This window comes from Denticeps clupeoides, chromosome 19 (assembly GCF_900700375.1).
Source record: "Denticeps clupeoides chromosome 19, fDenClu1.1, whole genome shotgun sequence".
Lineage (NCBI taxonomy): Eukaryota > Metazoa > Chordata > Actinopteri > Clupeiformes > Denticipitidae > Denticeps > Denticeps clupeoides.
The window spans coordinates 14271513-14295228 of record NC_041725.1 but is presented as its reverse complement, the minus strand read 5'-3'; the positions used below and the strand labels follow the sequence as shown (position 1 = coordinate 14295228).

At 44.2% G+C, this 23716-nt stretch overlaps 1 protein-coding gene across 5 annotated transcripts in view; it reads left to right on the top strand.

The window, feature by feature from the left end:
* Positions 1-18280: 18280 nt before the first annotated feature.
* The window catches only part of gria4a (glutamate receptor, ionotropic, AMPA 4a), a 52557-nt gene continuing 47121 nt past the window's right edge, over positions 18281-23716 (top strand). For all 5 annotated transcript variants that reach the window (XM_028962612.1, XM_028962611.1, XM_028962614.1 and 2 more), the window contains exons 1-2: positions 18281-18587; positions 19370-19528. In XM_028962612.1, coding sequence (XP_028818445.1) covers positions 18500-18587; positions 19370-19528 — 247 coding nt within the window. In that variant the 5' untranslated portion in view covers positions 18281-18499. The remainder of the gene's footprint in view (positions 18588-19369; positions 19529-23716) is intronic.

Below are 23716 nucleotides of genomic sequence, written 5' to 3'. Positions count from 1 at the left end.
GCTTTTACATTTACAAGTTAATTTGCTGCACAAGACTCGGTTTTGTGACGTAGAACTGTAAAACAGGAGGGTTCCAGAAAAAAAAGAGAAAAAAAAGAAACAGAGGTGATTTAATGGAGGGATCAGCATTGCCTCAGTTACTGGTTACTAAGCAACTTTGGCTCGAAGAAAAAGTTGAAACGTTGCGGGAGTGTTCCTTTCGCTGCTTCTGTGTTTGATGAAAAAAAGAATATATATATATCAAGCCGAGGCAAAGAACACGGCTCGCACATTCACTTTCATCTGCTCGGCGCTGTGTGTGGACATTGACGACATTTTCTGGTACCGGCCAGCCGTCTGTTTTCAGCCTTATGTTGCATGACCCATTATGCGCAGGTCGACAGATCCTACGCAGGTTTTTTTTTTTCTCTTCTTTTTATTGAACGCAGTCTATGCATTTTCCAATCCCAGATTTCCAGGTCATGGTTGCAGGGAAGCTGGAGCTTTACCAGGGTAACACAACAAGAGAAGCTAATTGTGTTTTTCAGTTTTCAACAATCGTCGGAGACCCTTCTCACCCAGACCAGTCTAGCTGAGGATAAACACATAAAATATGCTCAAAGAGACAAAAGTCTCCCATCTCCTCTGGCACTAAATAATTCACACCAAAGACACAGAAACATTGATTGTGTTGTCATGTGTTTACACCCCCTGCTCAGCGATACATGGCTCACAACACTGGAAAGGCGAACTTCGTGCTCAGCCTCGCTCCTGAGTTCACTGTGGCTCTGTTATTGCAGGCGATGGTGGCGGTCAATGAGAACAGAATATACCGAGGCTCAAGATAAAAAGCAGAAAATAGGAGAGAACATGGAAACAGGAGGAAGTGCCCTTTTCTCAGGGGCTATGCAGACATTCAAAAGTCCTATAAATTACATTACATTAGATTTAATTGTATTGTCAGTGGACATAGTAAAAGTATGATGACTTAGAGTTTTCAAATAAGAAGTTCAAACAGCATGGAACAGAATAGGAGCAGGATGAAGTGCAGGAGGTCATTTAGAATATTTATACAGAATACAGCTGCAATTACTGGTGCCCAGTACTCTAAATTTTCACTGGCGGATTAATTAGATTTGCAGACAGTCTTACAACACCAGATCATTTCCAATTTCTACAGAATCAAACTTGGAGTGTGTCTCCCTGGTAAACTACTCCATATTCAACTCAGACTGTGGCGAGACAGGAGAGACAGACTGTGAACTGCGGCTGAAGTCAGGGTTAAAGTTTGGTGATGCAAAACACACTAATTGCTGCCATTCATTTTCAATATTTAACTTGTTTAAATAAATTAACATTGTAAATGGAGCTACTGTATTTGGTTTACTGTAACGCTTGGGTTTGTTCCAGTTACTTTGAGGGGGTGGTCTGTTACTATTGCACACCACAGTACTCCATCCCGTGACCAAGACAGATTTCAGGCTAATTGTCTGATCATTGTTGCACATGATGTACAGCTATACAATGCATATAAAATGTCTGTTTACATTCACTGCATTTATCAGATGGCCTAGTTACAGCGACAGTTCCCCACCCCCTCTCCCTCAGACACTCCAGGTTTATTTCTTGCTCAGAGACACAATGGTAGTAAGTGTGGTTGAACCTGTGTTTTTATTTTTTTTGTAATCTTCTGGTTCATCCACTCAACTACTACCAGCCACTTGAAGTGATTTTATGCATGTATGATGAAGGAAATGGCAAATACAGCTCCTATTCAATCACACTCTACGAAACATTTATTTATGCTTACTTTCTAGTCACTTACTAAATTCTTCATTTGTTAATAAAATGCTGAAACTACTGACTGAAAAATACTCTTGAAATTGTTCTCCTCCATGACATACTGCCACTAGCATGCTGACCCACTGAACTCGCCTGTCCACCTTGTGCCTACAGTCTCAGCACACAGCAAACATGTCACATCACAGCACAAGAGCCAGTGAATGATTGCCTAGCTAACCAATCACAGGGCGCAGGAGTCTATTTGGCTGGTTTCTAGTTTTAAAAAATGTTCATTAACTAGTCAATAAAAAAATGCCAACTTCAACAAATCTATTCTAGTTTCAAGTAGTACATCAAAGTGATGCTAAGGCTGTATTTGGGAGGAGCACTAAGTGGCCATGTTTTATTGTAACGAGCCCAGAAAAACAATGGCATGGAGGTAGAGGGCGGATCGGCCTGTGACTCCCTCTTCCCCATAACCGCGAATCCATAAATATGAGGCTCCAGTCATGATTGACCGCCTCACCGAGGACCAATAAGATGGATTATAACTCTCCACGCTTTGACTACATGACATGCTCACTGACCTGGAATTCTCACCTCTAAAGCAGAAGAAAAGGGAGGCTGAGTGAGAGAGGGACGGGGGCGAGAAAAGTTAAACATGATGGAATTGAAAAAGAAAAGCAGAGACGGGTAGAGTGAGGAGGAAGAGGTCACAGCGTTTTTTTTTTTTTTTTTTCGTTCTTTTTTTCTTTCCTCTCAGACAAGAAAAATCTCTTTGAGAAGGTCTCTGGAGGGTTCTCAGACCCTGTGCGCAGCCCCTCTTTTAATGTTTCATGGCTTTCCATTTGCAAAATTAGTCCTTTCAATTAAGGGAGCGATTTCAGAGCAGCCCCTGCTACACAGACACCACAGGTGCCAAACCAGTGCAAAAATGACAAACACGGTATCAGAGAAACTTTAGATCTCTACAGATCTTCTGAACACGGCTCTTAGAAAATCTGTAAAGACCAGTCATGTATCTTCCATGCGCCTGTGACAGAACACCTTGCTAAATTAAATACAAAACGTTAATCTAAGACAAAGGTTTAGGCTCATTTTGAAATGTCCTTGTTTATGATAGGAAACAGATTGGTGATTTGGTGTAATAAAGAGGCATCAAGTGGGTCAAAACTCCTCATCAGATGTTGTTCATCTTGTAAATGATTCTGGTAAAAACCCCTGGTTTTAATACAGCTAAAACCAATTAAACAAGCAATAAAACTAGCAGATTGTCGCTGTACAAGAATTATGACGTCATTTGGCAGGATCAAGCATATGCAGAGTATAAAAAAGTGATTGTTATAAAGTAGATGTATAACAATAAAATGAAAAACATTTCGGCATACTAAGGTTCTTAATAAATACAATGGAATTCCAAGTGGCTTTATTTTATTATTTTGGTCTGTGGCATTTAAAGAAAGGGCTCCATTTTTGAGAAACAAAGACAGCCTTTCATGTTCATTAAACAATATGCACAGAGAATTTTGCCACACTGTAGGGTGAATGGACTGTTACATAAGCACTGATTCTTGTCCTTTAGCAGCACAGAAGTTTTGCCACGAAGGCAGTTCTAATCGTAAGTAATTTGTTCCCAAGCTTAGTCATTGTTCTGAATTGAATTACCATAAATAACTTAACAAACTATGTAGTCATGGCAACATGCTGACGCACTATCAAGCCCGGATCTCAAAGCAGCTTTTTTATTAGCAATGAACAATGTGACAAACACAACCCATATTTAATTTTGTGTGTGTGTGTGTGTGTGTGTGTGTGTGTTTGCAAGTCATGCTGTAAGGAACCATTTTGACTGTGATGCTTTGATTGGGGAGCTGTCTGTGGTTCTGATCCATGCGTTTAACCCCTCCAGGGATCAGCACCATAGACAGCGCCTCCCCGTGATTCAGTTAAACTGGTTTATTTACGCTGCAAATATTGTGATTTGTCACCTGCCATGACTAAATGAAGCCATTAGGGACTGAAAGGGGCCCAATTCAGTCTGTTCATCCAGGCCAAATCTTTTCCAACAAACTGTAAAACACATTTACCAGACACCTTTTTTTTTTTTTTTTTACAGGGAGTAAAAAAGGGGTACAAGGAGTAGGTAAATGTACAGGGACAGTCCCCCTGCAGACTCTCAGGGTTTTGTGTAACTGAGCAAGGCACTTTAGTAGAAAGTGGGGTTCATAGGCGAGTGTGTAACCCACTAGGCTTCTATCACCCTGCAAACACATGCCAGAGGGTCAACAGCTATACACTTGATTCTTTAGGGCAGAACTGGGCCATGAAACTAAATCAGCCTCCAATATTCTAACCATCATACACTGCAGTAGTTAGCAAACTCTGCAAACATGCCTTAACACTGAATTTCAAAGATTAATTTGCTTGTGCCTTTTCTTTTTTAATAAGTCCATAATATAATTTTCAAAAGGTTATATAAAGCACTTTATACAGTAGCTTTATGGGCATAAGACAATGCATTGTTTCCTGCATGCCAGCAACTCATTACATTATAAATTATTTGCTGGAAGACTCTGTCACTGTTTGGGATAAGTCAGATGAGCTGCCCCAATGCTGGGGGACATGAGTTCCTCCTGTTCATGGGTGCATTATAACTTGCACGTCTTGGTCCCAGCAGCATTACAATCGTCAGCCACATTTCATTTCATTTTGCACATGCATCTCTTCCCTTACACATACAATTAGCAGCCAGTCATGCTTCTGTAGGACCCACCTGCCCAGACTTGCCTACCATGATGCAGACCTGTAGGCAAGTTGATGGCATTACCATTCAAACCACTGAGCACACAGATTAGCACACTGGTTTCCAGCAGAGGCGAACTGCCACTGTGGCCATGCCTGGGAGCCTCGCAGTAACACACTATGACGCAGCTGCATTAGAAGGGGAAAAAGCTCGTGGTGTTTTGGTGCTGCCTGCAAAGACAACGAATGTGTGTGTGAAAGTGTAACCTTGGAGAAGCTCAAGGGGACTGCTGAAAACAAGAGGTTAATAATTCATCCTTACGACTGGGGGGGTTGAGGAGATATGCACAGACTTGTGTGTTAAAACCATGCCTGTCCAAACAAGGAAGGAATTATTTAATGGCAGCCTACCACAAAATGGAGGGATTCAGGAAGAGAGTTTGTGTTTTCTATTTAGTGCGTAGAAGGGACTGAGAGTAAAACTGTGTTTTGACCTCGCAGGTATCCAACAAAATATTTCCCTGCTGTCACCTGCAGCAGAAGAATGCAGCAGAAATTTGATCTGTGGTATGTACGCATGTGCGCACACAGACACACACACACACACACAGATTGAAGAAGGAATGCAAGCCAAGCAATTGCTACATCCATAAGCTAGATCCTCCAGGGGGGCAGGGAGGGAAAATTTAGGGGGTGGGTTTTAAGAGGAGTGGCTTCTGGTCATCACTCGTAAAAAAGAACATTCTTGCTCACGTTAGAATGAACAACGTTGAGCATTTCTGTCTCTCTTCTTTTTTTTTTTTCTTCTCTCGATTGAAAATGCCTGCAAGAGCACTGAAAAATAAATTGAATAAAAATTCTTTATGCTCCCCGAGGAAGTCTCACAGTAATAATGGCTGAGGTTGAGGGCAGTGGATCGATGAAAAATTACATTGTGTCTGGAAGCGGTTTAGCTTTTAATTCCCTCCTTGCCATTTTTTTTTAGCAAGTGTGTGCGAGACATGAAGTAGATTCTGGGAATTATTGAGTAACGTCAATGCCCCTTTCTTCGAAGCACTAAAATTTTACATCATGGGCCATGAAATATTTCTCATCGTTCTGTCAATCACACAAGCCGGTTCTGTAGTCAGATAGCAGGAGGAGAACGTCAGCACATAAGCTCTAATTCTAAAGAATAAGAAGAGGAAAGAGAGAGAGAAAGAGAGAGACAGCAGTAGTAGCAGATAGAATATAAGCGTCTGACAGACAGGAGAGAGGAGGGTTATGGAGATGGGGGGGGGGGGGGGTGCAGAATGAGAGTCCAGTCTTCCGCTCAGCTGCGGGGTCTGGCAGCGTCTGAAAAGCCAGAACTCCTTCCTTCCCCCTTGAGCGGGGAGGAGGCCCACAGGGGGCCTTTGTGTTGTCCCAGCACCCCAAAACTGGCCATTGAAGCGGCCTCCTCTGGAACGGGACAGCTGGCTGGGGTTGGCCCCCGAACACCCGCCGCCAGCCAGTGCGGGAGCCTGGCACTCTTGTCTGTGGAACACCGCTCAGGGACCCCAGCTCTCCACCTGCCTGTCATACCATGATGGTCTGTGGGGAGGGGGTTGGAGGGTGGGGGTTTTCACAGTCACTTCTATAGCGCAAATGACCAGGGGCTGAGTGTGAATGAAGGTGTTATGGGGGTGAAAGGAGCTTTAATCTGTGCTTGGTGCACTCGACTGAGTCATATTAAAGATGATCAGCAGTTTCAGCAGCCTCATTAAAAGCACAAATGTACAATCTAGGCTTAAGACATAAATACATGCACATATACATGCATATATACGTGTGTGTGTGTGTGTGTGTGTGTATATAATGTATGGAAGTGGAAGGAAGGAAGGAGAAGACAAAAGACCAAGATCTGGTTGGGAGGCCTCAGATCTGGAAGGCTTCCAGGAAGCTGGGGACGTGACAGCTTTGTTTTATGTGACGTGATGTCGAGTGTCATCTCATGTTACGTCATGCATAGAGCTGTGTTGGGTTGTGCTTCGTGTGCTTTGTGTGGTTTGCCAGATTTTTGAAAATTAACCCATATCCCACATTTTAAATTGCTCCTGCGTTGACCTGTAGACACATGACTGCAGTCCTCATTAAAGATCACATTGGAAGGATAATTCAGAACTAATTGATTTGCCAATATTTCAATACCAGTTATGTACTGAACTGGAAAAGCCTACCCTTATGATGCCTTACAGTTTATTATAATTGTAAAAGAACAGGAGGGGATAAGGTAAGATGGGCAAGTTTGAAGAAGATTTGATAGATTAGTATAAAATTATGTACTTTTAAGCTGAGGGTGATATTTTCGACATGCTCTATAAGACATAAAAAAAAAAAACATTTTAATTCAATAGTTCTTGAATAAAAATCTATCTTCATGTTTGGTTTTGGTAACTGGCGTTTGTGATGGCACAGTGATCAAGCGGCATCATGAATGAAGAAAATGAATTGGAACGCAGGAGGAATTGGGGAGACGGGACATTTGAATTTTTAACAAGAGCTGGTTTTAAATCAGGAAATCAGGAAATATTGTGCATAGTCCTCATTTGAACCATTTTCAGTAAAAACACAACTAAAGTTTATTGTTGCGGGTGGTTGATGTGAATCAGGCAGAAGTAGGCTGATGTTATTTATATGTCATGTGTCAGACGGGACAAATGGTAATCAACTACAATGCTGACCCCATACCCTGTGAGCAGACTGTCCCAGAATGCCATGCCTCCAGGGATCAATGTTTCAGGATCTGTCAAACAAGGGTACAGCATTAGCATAGAAAGATCTACGGTGGTCTTCTCCACTGACTTTGTGAAATGGTGTGTGCAAGCTGAATCAATTTGTTTTGATTGTGTAGCGCCAAAATCTGCAACCAAAATGTTCTGTATGCTTACAGCCTCCATTTTGGCTGTGTTTAAAATATGATTCACCCATCGTGCATTGCTCAGCCTCTCGTGGACCCTGTGGAAAAAATTACCTATTTGTGGTGGAAACTGAAATTGTAGAAGTTGCTGGTGGCATCTTTTTCTCAGTCAGTTTTAACCTACATTCCCAATGCTGGTTACTTTGAGTTTTACAGAAGGTGACACTCCTGTTCAGAGTGACTTTCAAGATGGACACTCTCGAGCAACTCAAGGTGCTGAGTCCAGCTTAAGGTCACAATGGTGGTTAATTGGGATTTGAACCCAGTTTGTGACCACAAAACACAAATGTAGGGATATTTTCACCCAACTCCTTTGACATTGCATGGTCACTGGTCGACTCATCTTCTCTGTCGTCCCCCTTGGGCTCCATATTTTTACCACATCTCCCAATGTCCTTTGGAGCCATTTCACACCATACGTTTACCCTCAACAAGACTGTCTGCTGCTTATGGCTTCACATTTTGCACTTTTTATGATTTTTGTGTGTTATGGCTCGTAAGCTTCAAAGACCCACAGCATCTCCCTCATTTGCATTTCATTTACATTTACTGTGCAGCAGCAGCAGACCTGAGGAGCAGCGCAGCCGTCTTTAAGAATTAAACAGCCTCTTCTGTGGCACAATCTCCGCACTTCGACTTCCCTTCTGCGCGAGACCTCGGCATTGAATACATGTCATCGCAGCGGCGTGTGACATTTGATATGTTGTGGGGATCGTTATGTGGCAGGGCCAAATATCAATGTCTTGAGGCCGAGGGAAAAATAGGGCAATCGACAGCAGTGCTGATGGGGTCCACAGCAGGTCTTATATAACGGAATTTTCTATCAGGCGGGATCACATGCCATATGTTCCGAGAGAGCCAGCTCGTTGCCAGAGCGTTTTGTTTTCTACTCATGTCTAACTCGCTCATCACAGGCGGCCAAGATGTGGGTCACATTTTATATTGACTTCTGAAGGGCTGCGAAGAAGAAAAAATACGAAATAAATCAAATTCTGAGCAATATGGAGCTGAAACAAACCTCATCCATCTGGGGGGTGGTGAGGTTCCCGTCTACCATGGCCAATCATGGTATGATCTTAACATTTCCAGTAATCATACATCAGTTTCTTGATATCTGCGACCTGGACGTGAACTTCGGAAGAGCCTGATGGTCGGAGACAGGACGTGGTAGAGCGGGAAAAAGTGAGAGCGGTGAGACAGACAGCACATAGGGGCTTCCTGACGACAGCTAAAGGCCTGAGGGTCTGAGGAAGTTGTGACACCCGAAAGGCCACACACGTCAGAAGGACTCACATAAAGCCGGTCAGTGTGTTGTTTGTTTGCAGAGGAGTTTGGCATCTCTAATTGTGTGTGTGTGGGTGTGGGTGACATGAACCGAGTCTACAAGTCAAAGTGAGTAATTATTAATCGCGAAAGCGCTCTAATTAGTTATGATCGCATCACTCAAATCGCAGCTGTTAAAAACAGGATTATCTTCACCGCTGTTCGTAAACAAACAGGAAATGGCTTTTAATTAGCACTAAGGCCCATTATAAAATCGCTCTCTCTTTTAACTATCATTCCATCAAACACAAGAGAGTCACAGATTCTCCTGCCCTGCATATGATGGAAGTGACTCCATATTTGGACTGATGTCTGGTGCCTGAAGGTTATGTCATGTGATTTACAGCATTGATCCATTCTCATGAACCATTCAGCGATATCCAGGGGTCAGTGCTTTGTGTAGTAATGCATGACTTAGTAATGATATAATAACTGCAATATTATTACTTTCCCCAATAACCATGAGTTTAAACATCCACAACAGTAATAATATTACAATAAATACTTGTCCAACTCTGCAACATGCACCATTTATTATAAGGGCAGTATTACCTAAACAATGACAGAATGAAGGTAATCATGATTGTTGACTCCTTCTCCGCCAGCTTAATTATTCCAATAATTTCAAAGCTGTGTCAATTTAGGGGAGTTTTAATGTCAATGAGAACCAGAGCAGAGCTTTATTTCCAGGATATTAAAAAAGGCACAAGGTTATAAATGAACAATTTTCCTGATTACAGTGTGGAATATCTGCCTTGGATGACCTGGGTAGCTTTATTACTTTACTGTTCCTGAGTAACTTGCCGCCATTGCCGTTTTTTCATGGCATCATCTTCTGGGAAGACACCACTCACATCAGGATAGAAATGTTCAATCAATGGATTGGGGCGATCAGTCACGGTAAATTTGTACTGATTTGCAATGACCCTTCGGTGTACGACGTCCAGGGAAATTATTCGTCAGAACGATAACAGAACTGAAAACATTCATAACATCTTTTCATTCCACATCAGTCTAGACGACAGTTGCTGAGCCTGGATCAGGCCTACCGCACGCTCACAGCCTTCTTGTTGCTTTTAATGACCTCATTCATGCCACTTTCTCCAGCATGTTGGCAGTCACCATTCATCACAGTGATGAATTCATGAAGACTCTCATAATTACCTTCACTTCCCCGTGCTTTACAAGCAGTGCCATTTGTTGTTGGTGGAGCTCAGAAAAGTTGCTATTGTTTTTGACGCTGGTCACATTTGTTCGTTTGACTGATGGAACTCAGTGATGTTAAGACAGAACATGTCACTAGTGCAAGAATAAATTTCAGAATTTACTTAAACCAAAAGTGTTAAATGTTAGCATGAAATAACATGCAGGTTAAAAAAATATAATAATAATAAGCATACAATTGATCAAACACTCCGAACATGTCCGCACCAGGCAGCGTGTAATGAGCTGCTCCTCCTCGTTGCACTCAGCAAAATGCCAAATGCCAGTCAGTCGTGTGCATTCTGGCTGCAGAATGCACTCGGCCGTCTACAGCAGCTGGGCCTTGTTGTCAGCCTGTGTGCCTCACACACTTCCTGACCTTTTCTCCCCCTGAAAGGGAAGGGTGACAGTGCATGCAAGTGCGTGAGGTTATGTTCTCTTCTGATATCTTCAGACAGGGAATTGCATCGGTTGTGTGCAGTGAAGTTAATGCTGTCTCTGTATGCGTTCTTGTGTTCCAGCTTATGCGCATAAACGTGTCTGTCTGTTTGTGTGTAAGCGTGTGTGTTACCATGTGTGAGCCCCAGCTCACGTTCGGGTGCAAATCGCTTGCTGGAGGACAGGGATTGAAAAAGAAATGAGAGCAATTTCTCTCAAAAGCCTTAACTGCCCTTATTATCTAAATTCCAGCCTTTATGCGCACTAATGGCATCGGTCTCTCGATCCATCCTGCACCTGCTGGCGAATTAAATACCCAGCGAATGCACTTCGGAATTTTTCTGCTTCTACTGCACCAGTCTAATTGCACACGTGTGTCTGGGGTCAAATGGGGATTTCATAGGTGGGGAAACCCTAATTTCCCTCTGTACATCAGTACACATGTCAGCAGGAGTAAATAAGCCAGTGCTTTTCATTCCACTGAGGACCAGATAAGAACAGGCGGCACCAGAAAGAGGATCTTCCCTGGAATACCCAAACGTCTATACACATCAATAAAACCAATTAATTAGGAATTTTAAAAATGATGTCTGCTTGGGAAACAGTGTAGTAAATGAAAATAAATGGCACTGAATAATAATAATCGATCACCTCTCTTCTTGCATTGGCATATCCATGCTCACTGTTTGACAGTTTGAATGAACTATAGAGACTTATCAGGCTGAGCTTGTGTTTAATCATATAAATCCTTTAATTTGCTTGTATTAATGTATGCATGTAGGTAAGTACTGAAGTACTGATGCACAGCAATCATTTCAGAGAGAAACATGAGGTACTGCCCAAAAAATTGATTATTAATCAGTCACACCCAGATTAGTGATAGAGATTAATCAAAGCACAGTTTAAGTTTTATCATAAATTATTTGAAGCAATTCAATTTTTTTTGTTTTGGATCTTTGACACATTAAACATTACATTTACAATTACAGCATTTACCAGACGCCCTTATCCAGAGCGACTTACAATCAGTAGTTACAAGGACAGTCCCCCCCCTGGAGACACTCAGGGTTAAGTGTCTTGCTCAGGGACACAATGGTAGTCAGTGGGATTTGTACCTGGGTCTTTTGGTTCATAGACAAGTGAGTTACCCTCTAGGCTACTACCACCCATTGATGTTGAAACCTGTTCATTATCATTCCAAAGAAACATTACTGTTGAATCATATAATACAGGCCTACTATCGCATATTTGTAAAAAAGTGAAATCTCTGTCGTGATTATTGTGTGCGTAAACAGAATTATTTTATTTTAGTGTTTTTGTGTGTGTGTGTGTGTGTGTGTAAAAGGCTTAGGAGACTGGAAAAGGTACCTAGGCCCAAACATTCACATTGCAACTCCAATTCCCTTTCAGAAACATCAGTGGTACGTCCCCCAGTGTGACTTGAAGATATTTGACCAATGATGGGAAACACATTCATCATTTCTGCTGGAGCCACGTTCTTGTGGAGCATGAGCAATGTGAGTTTATGTTGCTCTCTAATGTTTATGTTTCGACACTTCAAAATGAGCTACATAAGGTTCCACAGCATCTATAAAATGATGCCTGAAGACATATCATCCACCTTCACATTTTATTGCATGTCCTTCCTTTAACACCACCCATTCCTCCACAGCACTCATTATCTCCAGTGTGTCTTCATTAGTTCACTTAGCTGGACATCTGTTTTCCCGGTGGTTTTTATATTTAGACTTGTCTTTGTGTCACCTGATGCATAATATACAGAAATAGAAGATGAATTAAAGTATGGGTGTTCTGTCATTCTGCGCGATGACAACTCCGCCCACAGAATGGTATGTAAGTATGAACATTTAATGCGCTTATCATCTAAAAATTAGATTACATTTTGCACTTGCTGTCACTTGCTGTAGCACAAGGGAAGTATTTGCGTATAACACACCAAGTAGGTCTTATGGATTTACAGGGATCAATCGATGCATGCAAGAACCTACTAGTTATCTGTATCTTGGACATGAGGTACTAACTACTCACCTAGTCATTATTTCTGACACTAATTAAGGAACACTCCACATTCGCTAAATCCTTGTCCCTTTCACGAGCTTTCAGTTTCCTGGGAATATAAGCCCTCTCCATGATGTGTGTATTTGTGTTTAGTACTAAAGACGATCTATCAAGAATATAAAGAATAATGAAAGTCCTCAGTTTTCACCTATGGTGCAAAACTGGGCGGCATGTGGGATTCAAACAGATGTCAATTATTCAGATGCTCAGACACTTGTTTGTCATACATAAGTAAAAGCAGGGAGGGTGAGAGTCAAGCGCCACGCAACGCCTCAAGTGGCAAAACAAACCATTTTGATAAAGGAGCTATCCAAGATGTTTGGGAGTGTGAAAAAACAAAGCTTCAATAATTCATATTCATTAGCAAAACTTGTTTCAAGGGGAGCCAAACAAGTGAGAGACTAGATGATTGCATCCATAAAGACCTCATCTGTCTTGTAAATTGGAATAGTGGAACATTTGTAAATTTCACTGGAGAGAAAAAGTACTAATATGTGGTTTGTTTTATACAACAACATGAATTTTTATTTTATCCGTTTTTCTCCTTTGAGAAGTTTTAGGTACTATTTATTATTTTCCTTGTTCACATTAAAGCGCTGAGTTCAGAATGAAGCCTGCCATCTCTCACATGAGGGGCTGGGGCCGAAAAGTATGTGCTACTGTCTCTCATTAGTATTTTTTTTTTTTAAAGCGAGATAAATACAGCATGCTGCATGCACATGCAGGCTCTGAGCCGGCCTATTTGCGAATGAATATGCATGAGCACCTGTCTTCACCCACTTTTGAGTTGTGAAGTCTCTACTGGGTGGCACAGACGGGTCGTTAGGATGGAATGGAGCACAGTGGGCTGTATTTTAATGGTGCGTATTAAACTTGGCACACATTCATGAATAGCCTCACTGATTCAAACGAAGTGAATGCAAGAAAAACGACAAAACACTACAGGGTTGTAAGTACCCTGCTTAATACTTTCTAGTTTTTTGGGAATAAAATATACAAATGGAGACTTACTTGGGGCAGTGGTGGCCTAGCAGGTAAGGAAGTGGACTTTTATCGAAATGTAATCATGATCAACTTTCGTGGCTGCCCACTACTCCCTCAAGGGATTGGTTAAAAGAAGAGGACTCATTTCACTGTGTGCACTGGGTGATGTGCTGTGGAGTGTCATGTGTGACAATTTTTCACTTTCACGTTTGACGGAGAAAACATGCATCACATCCTGGCTCTTGCATGTGGGTACTTCGGACAGATTATTTATTGACGTGCTTGTCTTGAGAGTTTTGTGTTTGCCCCATTACTTTCATTAGGTGAAAAATGCACCAGGTGGACCTTCATCCAGCTGCGTGATACTTATGGAGTCCTATCCCAACATGGTTGTAGACTCTGGTGAAGACTGAAAGGAGGGGAGGATGGTACAGTGAAGCTGCCCCACATATCCTGTCGCCTCCGGGCTGAGCTGCGACGAGCAGAAAGAACCAACCTTTACCTCGGCTTGCTCTTCATGTCAGCTACAAATGGAGCGGCAAGACACTAATGGAGTTTCAACAATGGATGGCTGAGCCCGTGCTCCCCTCCCCCTGCCCAACCGATCTTCCCCTTCTCCACCGCTCAATTCAGCGGACGCATTAATCTCCAGTCATCTGCTGTATGGAGCGGTGCCTCTGTGGAGGGATTCTTTGATTGGGGTTGAGCCCCAAGTTAACGCTGATATATTTAGCCACAGGAGCACAAAAGATGCGGCACTGCGGGAGCCCCGGGTGCCTCTCACGACCAGGATGGTTAGCCCCTCCCTGCCTGCTTTGCTTGGACCATTAGCATATCGTTAATAAACATCTGAATTCCCAGATGTTTCATGTTTTGCCTGCCAGGCCTCGTGGCAGTTGTGACATGATTAGAATACTCGCTGAGAACGCATTCGAATGGGCTTGACCATGCAGCCTCCAGGACTGTGTGTGTGTGTGTGTGTGTGTGTGTGTGTGTATGAGAGAGAGAGAGAGAGAGAGAGATAGAGCTAGATTGCTTGTGACTTTCTGTGTCTGTACACTTTAGGGAGGCTAAAATTAGCCAAAGACACAACTGACAATTCAAAGGAGGCAGGAGATTCGTAGCAAAAAAAAAAATGATCTAGTATCTCTTTCTGTCATCATTCCATCACCCTTCACAGGTTCCGGGCTACTTGATCGACTTGTGTTTTTAAATTCTTTACACTTCTCATGGTTCCCAGCATCTACACCCATATTTTAAAAGGCGCTAATGAGGAAGATGCGGATATGCATGAGATGTTCTGTTAAAACTACACAAGGCACCTACAATCGGGACCCAGGTATAACATCTTAAACCGCTGGCTGTCAGAATGAAGTAAAAATTGGGACAGACATTGGTGGAGACCACTGCAAGACTGAGCTTACTTCTGTTATTTCATGTGGATCGCCTGTAAGTGCAAAAAACGACAGACAGAAAGAAGAAAGAGAAATTGTAATGTGATGGACTCCGCTAGATCTCTGAAGGTACGCTGTGGCATCTGGCACTAAGCTTCCAGCAGCTCATTTTGAAGTTTTTTCCAGTATGTCCCACACATTATGGTTTTCAGATCTTGGCAGGCAACTCAACAGCTTGAACTCGTTGTGTTCCTCAAATGCTTCTTGAAGCATTTTTGCAGTAGTGAAAGCAAACGCAGTCACCATGAAATGTATTTTGTCAATATTTAGGAATGTGGATCCAAAGTTGCCTAAAGCAACACACACACACTCGACCATCTACATGACGTAAAAGAAAATATGAAACATCAGACCAGGACACGTTCTTCAGTTGCCCTGTGCTTTTGAAGGTTGAAGCATGGACCTCCTGAGCAGTCTGCAGCAGTTCCATCTCATGACTTCGAGGCATCAAACCACTGAAAATGGCCTTCGTTGTTAACCAGCGTGCCTTCAGTCATGCTTCACGCTGCAAAATAAGTGACATGGTGGATTATCGGGCGTTTTGAATTCCAGCCGTCTCCCTTTCACTGACTGAGTGCCTCTTTAAGCTCCCAAAACAAAGTCCCAGGGCAGGGATGCATCAGAACAAAGAATGGAGACCAACAAGTTGCCGTCATTTCTTCGTGCACTTCCCCAACTCCGCCAATCAATTCCATCGATAAGGGTTCTATTTTCATTCATGCAGGAAATCCCTGCAGGTGGCCACCTTTATTTATCCATTGGCCTTTTATGCCATTTGATTGATATAACTCTCTTGTATTGCGTTTGGCCAAGAGTACTCACACAAAGACGTGGAGCAATATAAATACGTAAACGAACAGAAATCCCTTGGCAGACTAGGACATCCAGCGCGAAGCTTTTGTCGCGTAAAGCCCGAGAACAGGAAAGACAAAGGCGGAGAATGATGGCGGCAGGGGAGGAGTGAAAAATACGGCACGTTTCTAAAAGCAGCACCGGCCCGATCGGACCTTTTCGGCAGAGTCTCTGGAGCGGCATTAGTCACGGGGAAGGATAATCTATATGACACTGCCACAGAGGTTTCGGAAATACATTGTGGCTTTTAAACCCCTTTTTGTCCCAGATGAATAATAATCTGCCTCTGGAATATAAGAGAGTAATTGCCGCAATATGTCATCTCTGAGAAAATGATTAGATTTTTTTGTCTTTCTTTTTTTTGGTTCTCCTCCGGATCTTCCATGAAAACTGCTTTGTGCAGGAAAGGGTCTGTGTCTGAAGATCCTGTGTGTGCATCAGAAGTGATGGACAGCGACCACGGCTTCTCAACGGGAAAAGACCGTGACCTGAAGCTGTGTGAATATATTGTTTAACAGCATGAGGCCGGCCATGTGAGCATATTTCTGACATGTCATCTGTTGTCATTACCAGATCCATCGCTTCCGGGGGTCGGAGAAAGGGAAGAAAAAAAAAAAAGAGGACGGCGTGAGCCGAGATGGCGTTTCGGTTTTTCACATGGTCACAGGTGGTGGCTTTGGAATAATCTCAGGATGTGCCATACGATCGTGGCGGGCCAGCACCACTGTACGGCTGTGGGGCAGGTCCTGGGATAAGTGGACAGGAAACCATATGTTTGTGTCAAGAGAAAAGAGCTAATTAATTAAATAACTAATTAATTAGTAAATATACATTTTCAACAGAATGCAACAGATCATAAGAGAAACTGTGTATGTATTAACTGTTACGAACCGGTCTAGGGGCTCCGTCCCGTAACAAAAGAAAGGACACAAACGTAACCCTACTAAGACGAAACGGATAATTTTAACAAGTATTAACAACTAAATATATAAATAAAGAAGAAATACATACAAAACGAATTACAACGAATAACGGCAAAGGTTGCTGATTCGAATCCCTGAGCAAAGCACCGTCCCCACACACTGCTCCCCGGGCGTCTGTCATGGCTGCCCACTGCTCACTCAGGGTGATGGGTTAAATGCAGAGGACACATTTTACCGTGTGCACCGTATGCTGTATCACAATGACAATAACTTCACTTTCAGTTCCATGCCTCTAAGGCTCGGACCTTGCATGTGCAGCATTTACATGCTCTCCCCGTGTTGGCAAGGGTTTCCTTAGGGTTCTACAGTTTCCGTCCCAGGGCATGTACCCAAGGTGAATTGGCCGTAGGAGAAAGATACCAAATACCCACAGAGAAGAGTTTGCAACAGTGATCACCACCAGAAGATCACTTCCAGCGGACCTGAGGGTAGAAGCTGGATGGTGGAGCTGCAAACTTCTGTATTTTTCATTCTTCTTAGCCGGCCAACTGGTACTGAAGTGAATTCATAACCCCTCACCAGCAGGTGACGATTCGGAGACCTAACAAAGTCGCAACTCTCCCTTTCATCTTAATCACGACGCACCGGTCTGAGGCAAAACATCTTGCTTACATAAGCACATAAGTATCGATTCCAGAAACGGTCCTCGACCCGTTCAACTAACGCAAATAAATATATAGAATTGGAGACAAGTATCGGACTCAGCACCACGGACAGCGGCGAATCTACATGGGCAGATGCGTGGACAAGATGACGATTTCCAGTGACCTCCAAAACGCAGCTGATGTTCTCATCCTCCTCGGGCTCCAGGTTTAAACAGACGAGTAAGAGCACAGATGCATTAATAAAGCATGAGCGTGAGAGCTTCAATCACACGTCATTCTATCCGGCATTTTATAATGCGCTCAGCGAGTGTGTCATTTGTCCATTACTTTTTAACCGCATAGGCATGGAATAAAAAAGGAACCCCAGCAGATGTACGCCAATGGCGATCTCTCTTTTATTTTATGAGAGTAACTTGTAAAGCGCGGCGTGTTTTCTCACGGTGCGCCACCGGGAAAAGTCCGAGCCTGTCGTCATCTGTCGTGTCGCCCCACGCTGATTGGGCTCCTTTTTTCTTTATCAATGATGCCGTGTGATGTACGACAAAAACCGCGATTCGGAGGGGGATGGAGAAAGAGAGAGAGAGAGAGAGAGAGACCCCAAACCGATAAAATGCAGAAACAATACAAATAAAAATGATTTGGAGGGGTCATGTAGGGTGACAGAGAGTCAGATGAAGGATTTTATTACAATCACAACGCGCACAATCAATATAACATGTACATGAAGGGTCCTCACATAAATAGGAACACCAACTTGTGTGTGTGAGTGAGAGAGAGAGAGACGCGCATGTGTAATCTCCCCATGCAGCCACTAGTCGCTCCTAACCGCTGGCGAATCTCTCTCTCTCTCTCTCTCTCTCTCTCTCTCTCCCTCTCTCGCTCCCTCCATCCCTCCCTCCCTCCCGTCTTACGCGCCGTGCCGTTTAGCGAGCCGGACAGACCCTTCCTCCGGCGGCCGTGGATACTGCGGGGAGAGACGCGGCGGCCATGGATTGTTAAAACTCACCCTGTCGGGTTTTTTTTTTCTTTTGGTTTTTTAACAGAGAGCCCTTTTTCATCCCTCTCTCTTCCGACTCCGTCTCCGTCGCCGCGCGTCGCCACCATCAATGTCTCCGGAAATCTTTTAACGCCGTGAAGATGAGGATTACTGGTGCGCCGCTGATCTTGGCGTTTACTGGCTTCTGGGGGATGGCGATGGGGGCTTTTCCGAGCAGCGTTCAGATTGGTGAGTGAACACTAGTTTTATATATATATATATGTATAATTTTATTACGTCCGTGTACGTATTTGCTAGTAATTGTGCCGTAGAGCGCGCGTCCGGGGGTCGCGCGTGTCGCCCCGTCCCGTTTCGGCGTCGCTCACTTCACTGCAGCAGCGGCGGCGGCGTCAAAGTTTCCCCCCTTTCCCCAATATCTGCAGCCCGGCGCTGCATGAAAACCCCCCAAACGCACAGTACACGCACACACACACACACACACACACACACACACACCATCAGTCGGGCTCACGTGCACGCGCGCCGAATAAGTGACATTCGTTCATTCATTCATCCTCCCATCCCGTCATCCCTCCATTCCGCCGCTGCGGCTCTGGCTCCGGGGCTCGGAGGAGGAGGGGGGGCGGGGGGGGGGGGTCGATGAAATTCCTCCTCTCTCTGCTTGGACAAGACTCCCGATAAAAGTTAACGCGATAATCATTCTCCGTTGAATTTGGAATAGAGAGAGAGAGAGAAAAGAGGAAGAAAAGACCCCCCCCCTTCCATTTGACACGCAATTTGCATATCGCTGCAATGCACACACTTCTGCCGGACAGCGCATCTCTACATTAAAATAAAAATAAAACCGTGAAGAGATGCGGACCTCGATCTTACCCTCCAAGGCAATCATCTGCCACGTTTTCCAAACGCGTGGTCACGTGCCACATTAGACGTCACCCAGACGTCTTGATGGTTCCTGTCCCCTGGTGGGTCCCACTCTGATTCCCTCCCTTCTCGCTGTCTGCTCGCAGGGGGGCTCTTCATCCGGAACACCGATCAGGAGTACACCGCCTTTCGCCTGGCCATCTTCCTCCACAACACCAGCCCCAACGCCACCGAGGCCCCCTTCAACCTGGTGCCGCACGTGGACAACATCGAAACGGCCAACAGCTTCGCCGTCACCAATGCCTGTGAGTGGCAGCTGCCGGTCCTCCACTTACTTATTGATCTGTATCTAGCGCTAGAGCTGCAGGGACCTTCTGGCATTTTGGCTGCCGTTGGTTCCTTCTTTACGTCAGATGAATAAAGGACGGGAATTGTTTTAGTGCTTTCGCCTTTGGGGTATATTTAAAAAATGCCGTTAACGTCCACCGGGTTGAGAAGAATCTGCGTGCTGTGGCGTCTGCTTCAGTCTTGCGGGGTCGCTGATAAGTTGCATCCGAGAGGGATTTTTTGTTTGTTGGCGCGCAGCGAGATGAAGCAACTTGTCTGTAGGACATGATGCGAACGCGGCGGATGTGGAATAACGAAGGTCCGCGCGGAGGAGCCGTTATTGGATACCAGATATTGGAACTGGTCTGGATTCTCGTGGCTGCAGAAGATTGATGCCCGGGACCTGAGCGATCCCCCCCCCCACTTCTCCGGTCAGGTTTTTTTTTTTTTTTCCCCCTACCCACCCCATTACCTTTCCCTGCTCCCTCTGGGCTCCTCTGTCCCTGGCGGGCCGCTGATACTTTTCATTACCACTCTGTCTCTTTGGCATGTGTGATAAAGGCGGTGGGTGGCGTGACGGAGGGGATTTCAGCTCCGCTCCGGGCTACTTGTCTGAACGAGTCTCCTTCTCCAGTTTAACTGCACAGCAGACGTATTCTTGCTGGCGGGTTTATTTGACTGGTCATGGATGTGTATATATATATATATACGAGGTGTGTGTGTGTTTATGTGTATAAATATGCTGAAACGCATATATAATTAGCGCCATTTGTGATTGTGTTAAGAGGTACAGACTAGTTCTGGCGCCCTCTCTCTTCTGACCCCCTGACTGTATGAATGAAAAATGATAAAAGCAGACAAGGTTGTGTTTTTGAAGTTGACCATTATTTGTGGAAATTTGCACATCGTTTCAGTACATTGAGTAGTTTTTTTTTTTTGGTTTGGTGATTCGATCCAACTTGTTTGTAACATCTGAAGTTACAGAAAATCGCTTTGGTAATTTCCTTAATGGCGTAAGCAGATGGGATGGGTTTTCTAGGAACCCTGTCGGAGAGCCGGCCTCCTTTCCTTCGCTGTTTTGACAGGTCGATGTGAAACCCCCGGCCCTCCTGTGGTGAGATGCACAGCGAGAGGGACGCCGCTCCCCCTGCCCTCGGAGCGGCCAGCAATTTCGCTTTCAATCACAGGGAAAGCGTTAACATCAAGATGATTTGGTGATGATTTGAGCTGTGTAAAGAAACATATGTCGGGGATCAAGGCTCCAAGAACCCCATTGCCTTATGGGTACATGTTGCTGATAGAACAAGACTAAAGCAGTAAAACTGGGCCTGCATTGCAGCGGCGTTTGGGGTTAAATCCCACCCGTACTCCTCTCCACCGCTCTGAGGAACAGGATTGGTCTGTCTACTGACCTGCTGCAGTCACTTGCGGGTGACAAGAGGTGGCCAGCATGCACTAGCAGAGGCATGCGGTGACCTTCCTCCCAAGCGGATGCTAGAGGTGTTTTAGGAGCTAACAATAAATCAATTTGGACGGGAAAAAAGGGAGGGGCGGTGTTATTAATGGCCATGTTTACAACGCCGTAAAGGTGCAGAGTTGTGGGCTGTAGCCCATCTGCTGCTCCGCAGTTAATCAGCTACCCACTACCCCACTCATCAATGGTCATATTCTGACCGAAGCTCCGCCGCCGACCACTCAGTGGCGTACAGTGTACCGCACTCTCTGCTGGGTCACTGCTCTGGTGAGACCAAAAATACCCGGAAAGTGGCCGCTGGTCTGGGATGATTAGAAGATGCGGGTGGCAGTGGTTTCAGAGGAACAATCAATGGGGAATCAATCAGTCCCATGCTCCTAGTGGTTGGAGGAAGGGCTGCCCCTTCTTGAATGTCACCTTAAGATTGCATAATTTTGCCCTGTAGCCTTTAATGTACATTATGAAAATTCTTTGCTAATAAATACTGATTGATTGACAAATCCTGCAGATATCAGCACCTATGTAGACATAAAACGTCACATGGTCAAAATCCAGAAAAGACCTTCTTATTCTCTGCGGTTTCCATGTTCTCCGCAGTTTCCGTGTCCTGCCAAGGCTGTGTTAATGTTCCTCAGAATGCTCAGGCACTCTTTTATCCCTATCCGCATCAGCTGGAGCAGCTACGTGGGGAGATAACTTCATCATGGACTGCAGCAGGTCTCAGAGTTATCATTTTAAATCACAGTCACTTCCTGTCCACGCTGGAGCATAAAACAATCCTGGCAAAGGCGATGTTGTTGATGCCCTGTGCTCTGCTACCTCATGTGGCCCTGTGAACTAATACCATTCCCCAGTGTAAAGGTCATCATAGGGCTTTGGTGCTTGGAAATTTGGGTTCCGTTCTTTTAAATAGAAAGAATATGATTGGGCAGAAAATCAGCATTATCTATTATAAAGCTATGTTTTTCAGAATGCCGGCTTCATTACAAAGGTACTATCTCTCACATTACTGGCTCCTCTCATCTGAGTGTTCCTGGTGAATTACGAACAATGCCACGACATCTCTGAAAACACACAGTTTTGATGCCTTCAGAAGTAAATGCTCCTCCCCTGAGCCTTTTGGTGAGCTCTCCGTGGTCCTGAACTTAAGAAATCACCAATTTTAAGAGAACAAACTCATCCCATGTTAATTTATTCATAATTGCTTTGCTAATAATTAATTGGGTCTTTGGTGTATGCTGGTGCCACCTTGACTCAGCGTTGCTTTGCTGTGACGAAATAGCAGGAAAGGATGGGAGAGCATGAGAAATGCTGTGATCTTCATTCCAAGTTGTACAGTCAGGGGGTGTCATCCTTAACGCGGACCTGAAACACACACCTGATTGCCCCTGGTACAGATTGTACTTATGCGAACATCGGCCAAAAACGCAGTCTGGATTTGGAAACCTTGCAGATTACCTCACAGTCGCGTGGCACCTTTTTATTTGTCTGTTTTGCTGGTGCAGTCCCTACACCCTGTGAATGCTGAAGACTCTGTACTGAGGCATCCTACGACGCTGAGGCCAGAGATTAATGGCCCCGTTGATTGTGTGCTGCTCAAAACCAGGAGGGTGGTTAATATTGATGAGAGCTTATCCTCTGCTTTCCCAACATCTCGCTGTGCACACAGCAGAGTGACCTTTACCCACTCCAAACACACACTTCCACCCCACACACACATACACACATGAAGCAAGGGCGGGGATACTTGCACACCAGACATACACACACACACATGCACGCTCACACCCCAGGGGGCTTCTTCAACCTTAATGAATCACTAAAAGGACACCCCAAGGAGTGACCTCTCTGTGTGACCTTTCCTCCCACCCACCACTGCATCTTTTTCATGGGAACTCCCTCATAATGATGTGATGCTATTATTAGATGTGAACTTTTAATTTAATTGGGTGATGGCCAGAGTTGCTCTATATGAGTGTGTGTGTGTGTGTGTGTGTACGTACAGTAGGTCTCTGGTGTGGATAAGTATAGTATCTTATTTCAAATGATTGTTTTCTATGGTATTCACACAATCAATTTTAGTATGTTTATATAGTCTTAAGAAATATTACCTATATTGATGCATTTGGAAATGTATTTGAAAAAGTAAATTGTCATTTGTTCTACAGCACTGCTGTTTATTTAGTGTGCCAGTTACACAAATCTGAGACGAAAAAAGACTTGGTGCATGAAACAAATGGCTAATAAAGGAGCTCCGAGCAAAATCTAATCATCAGGGCAGACCGGATTGTCTTGTGAACAGGGAAACGAATCCCTGCAAATGCACCGAAGGCAACAAAAAAAAAAAAAAACACTAATGGAAACATTCTATCTGACATTGAGGCCATATCTCAGGGCTTGGAGGACCAGAGGACCACTAGTCTCGGTGACAGGGTCAGGGGTCACTGAGCAGGGTCGCAGAGGTGAAAGTAGGAAAAAGCTTACGGTGACACACACGCCTGCTTATCAGACTCGCAGTCTGACAAACTGCATGCTTATAAGGTGTTTCGGTATAGTAGACAAGAGGCTGTCAGTGGACACAGGTACACACATCACCAGCTTAAAAACACAAGTTTAGCCGTTTAATGTCTTAATTTGAAGATAGATGGACTCGATCGTACTAAAGTGGTTATTTATGTAAAATTAAGCAGAC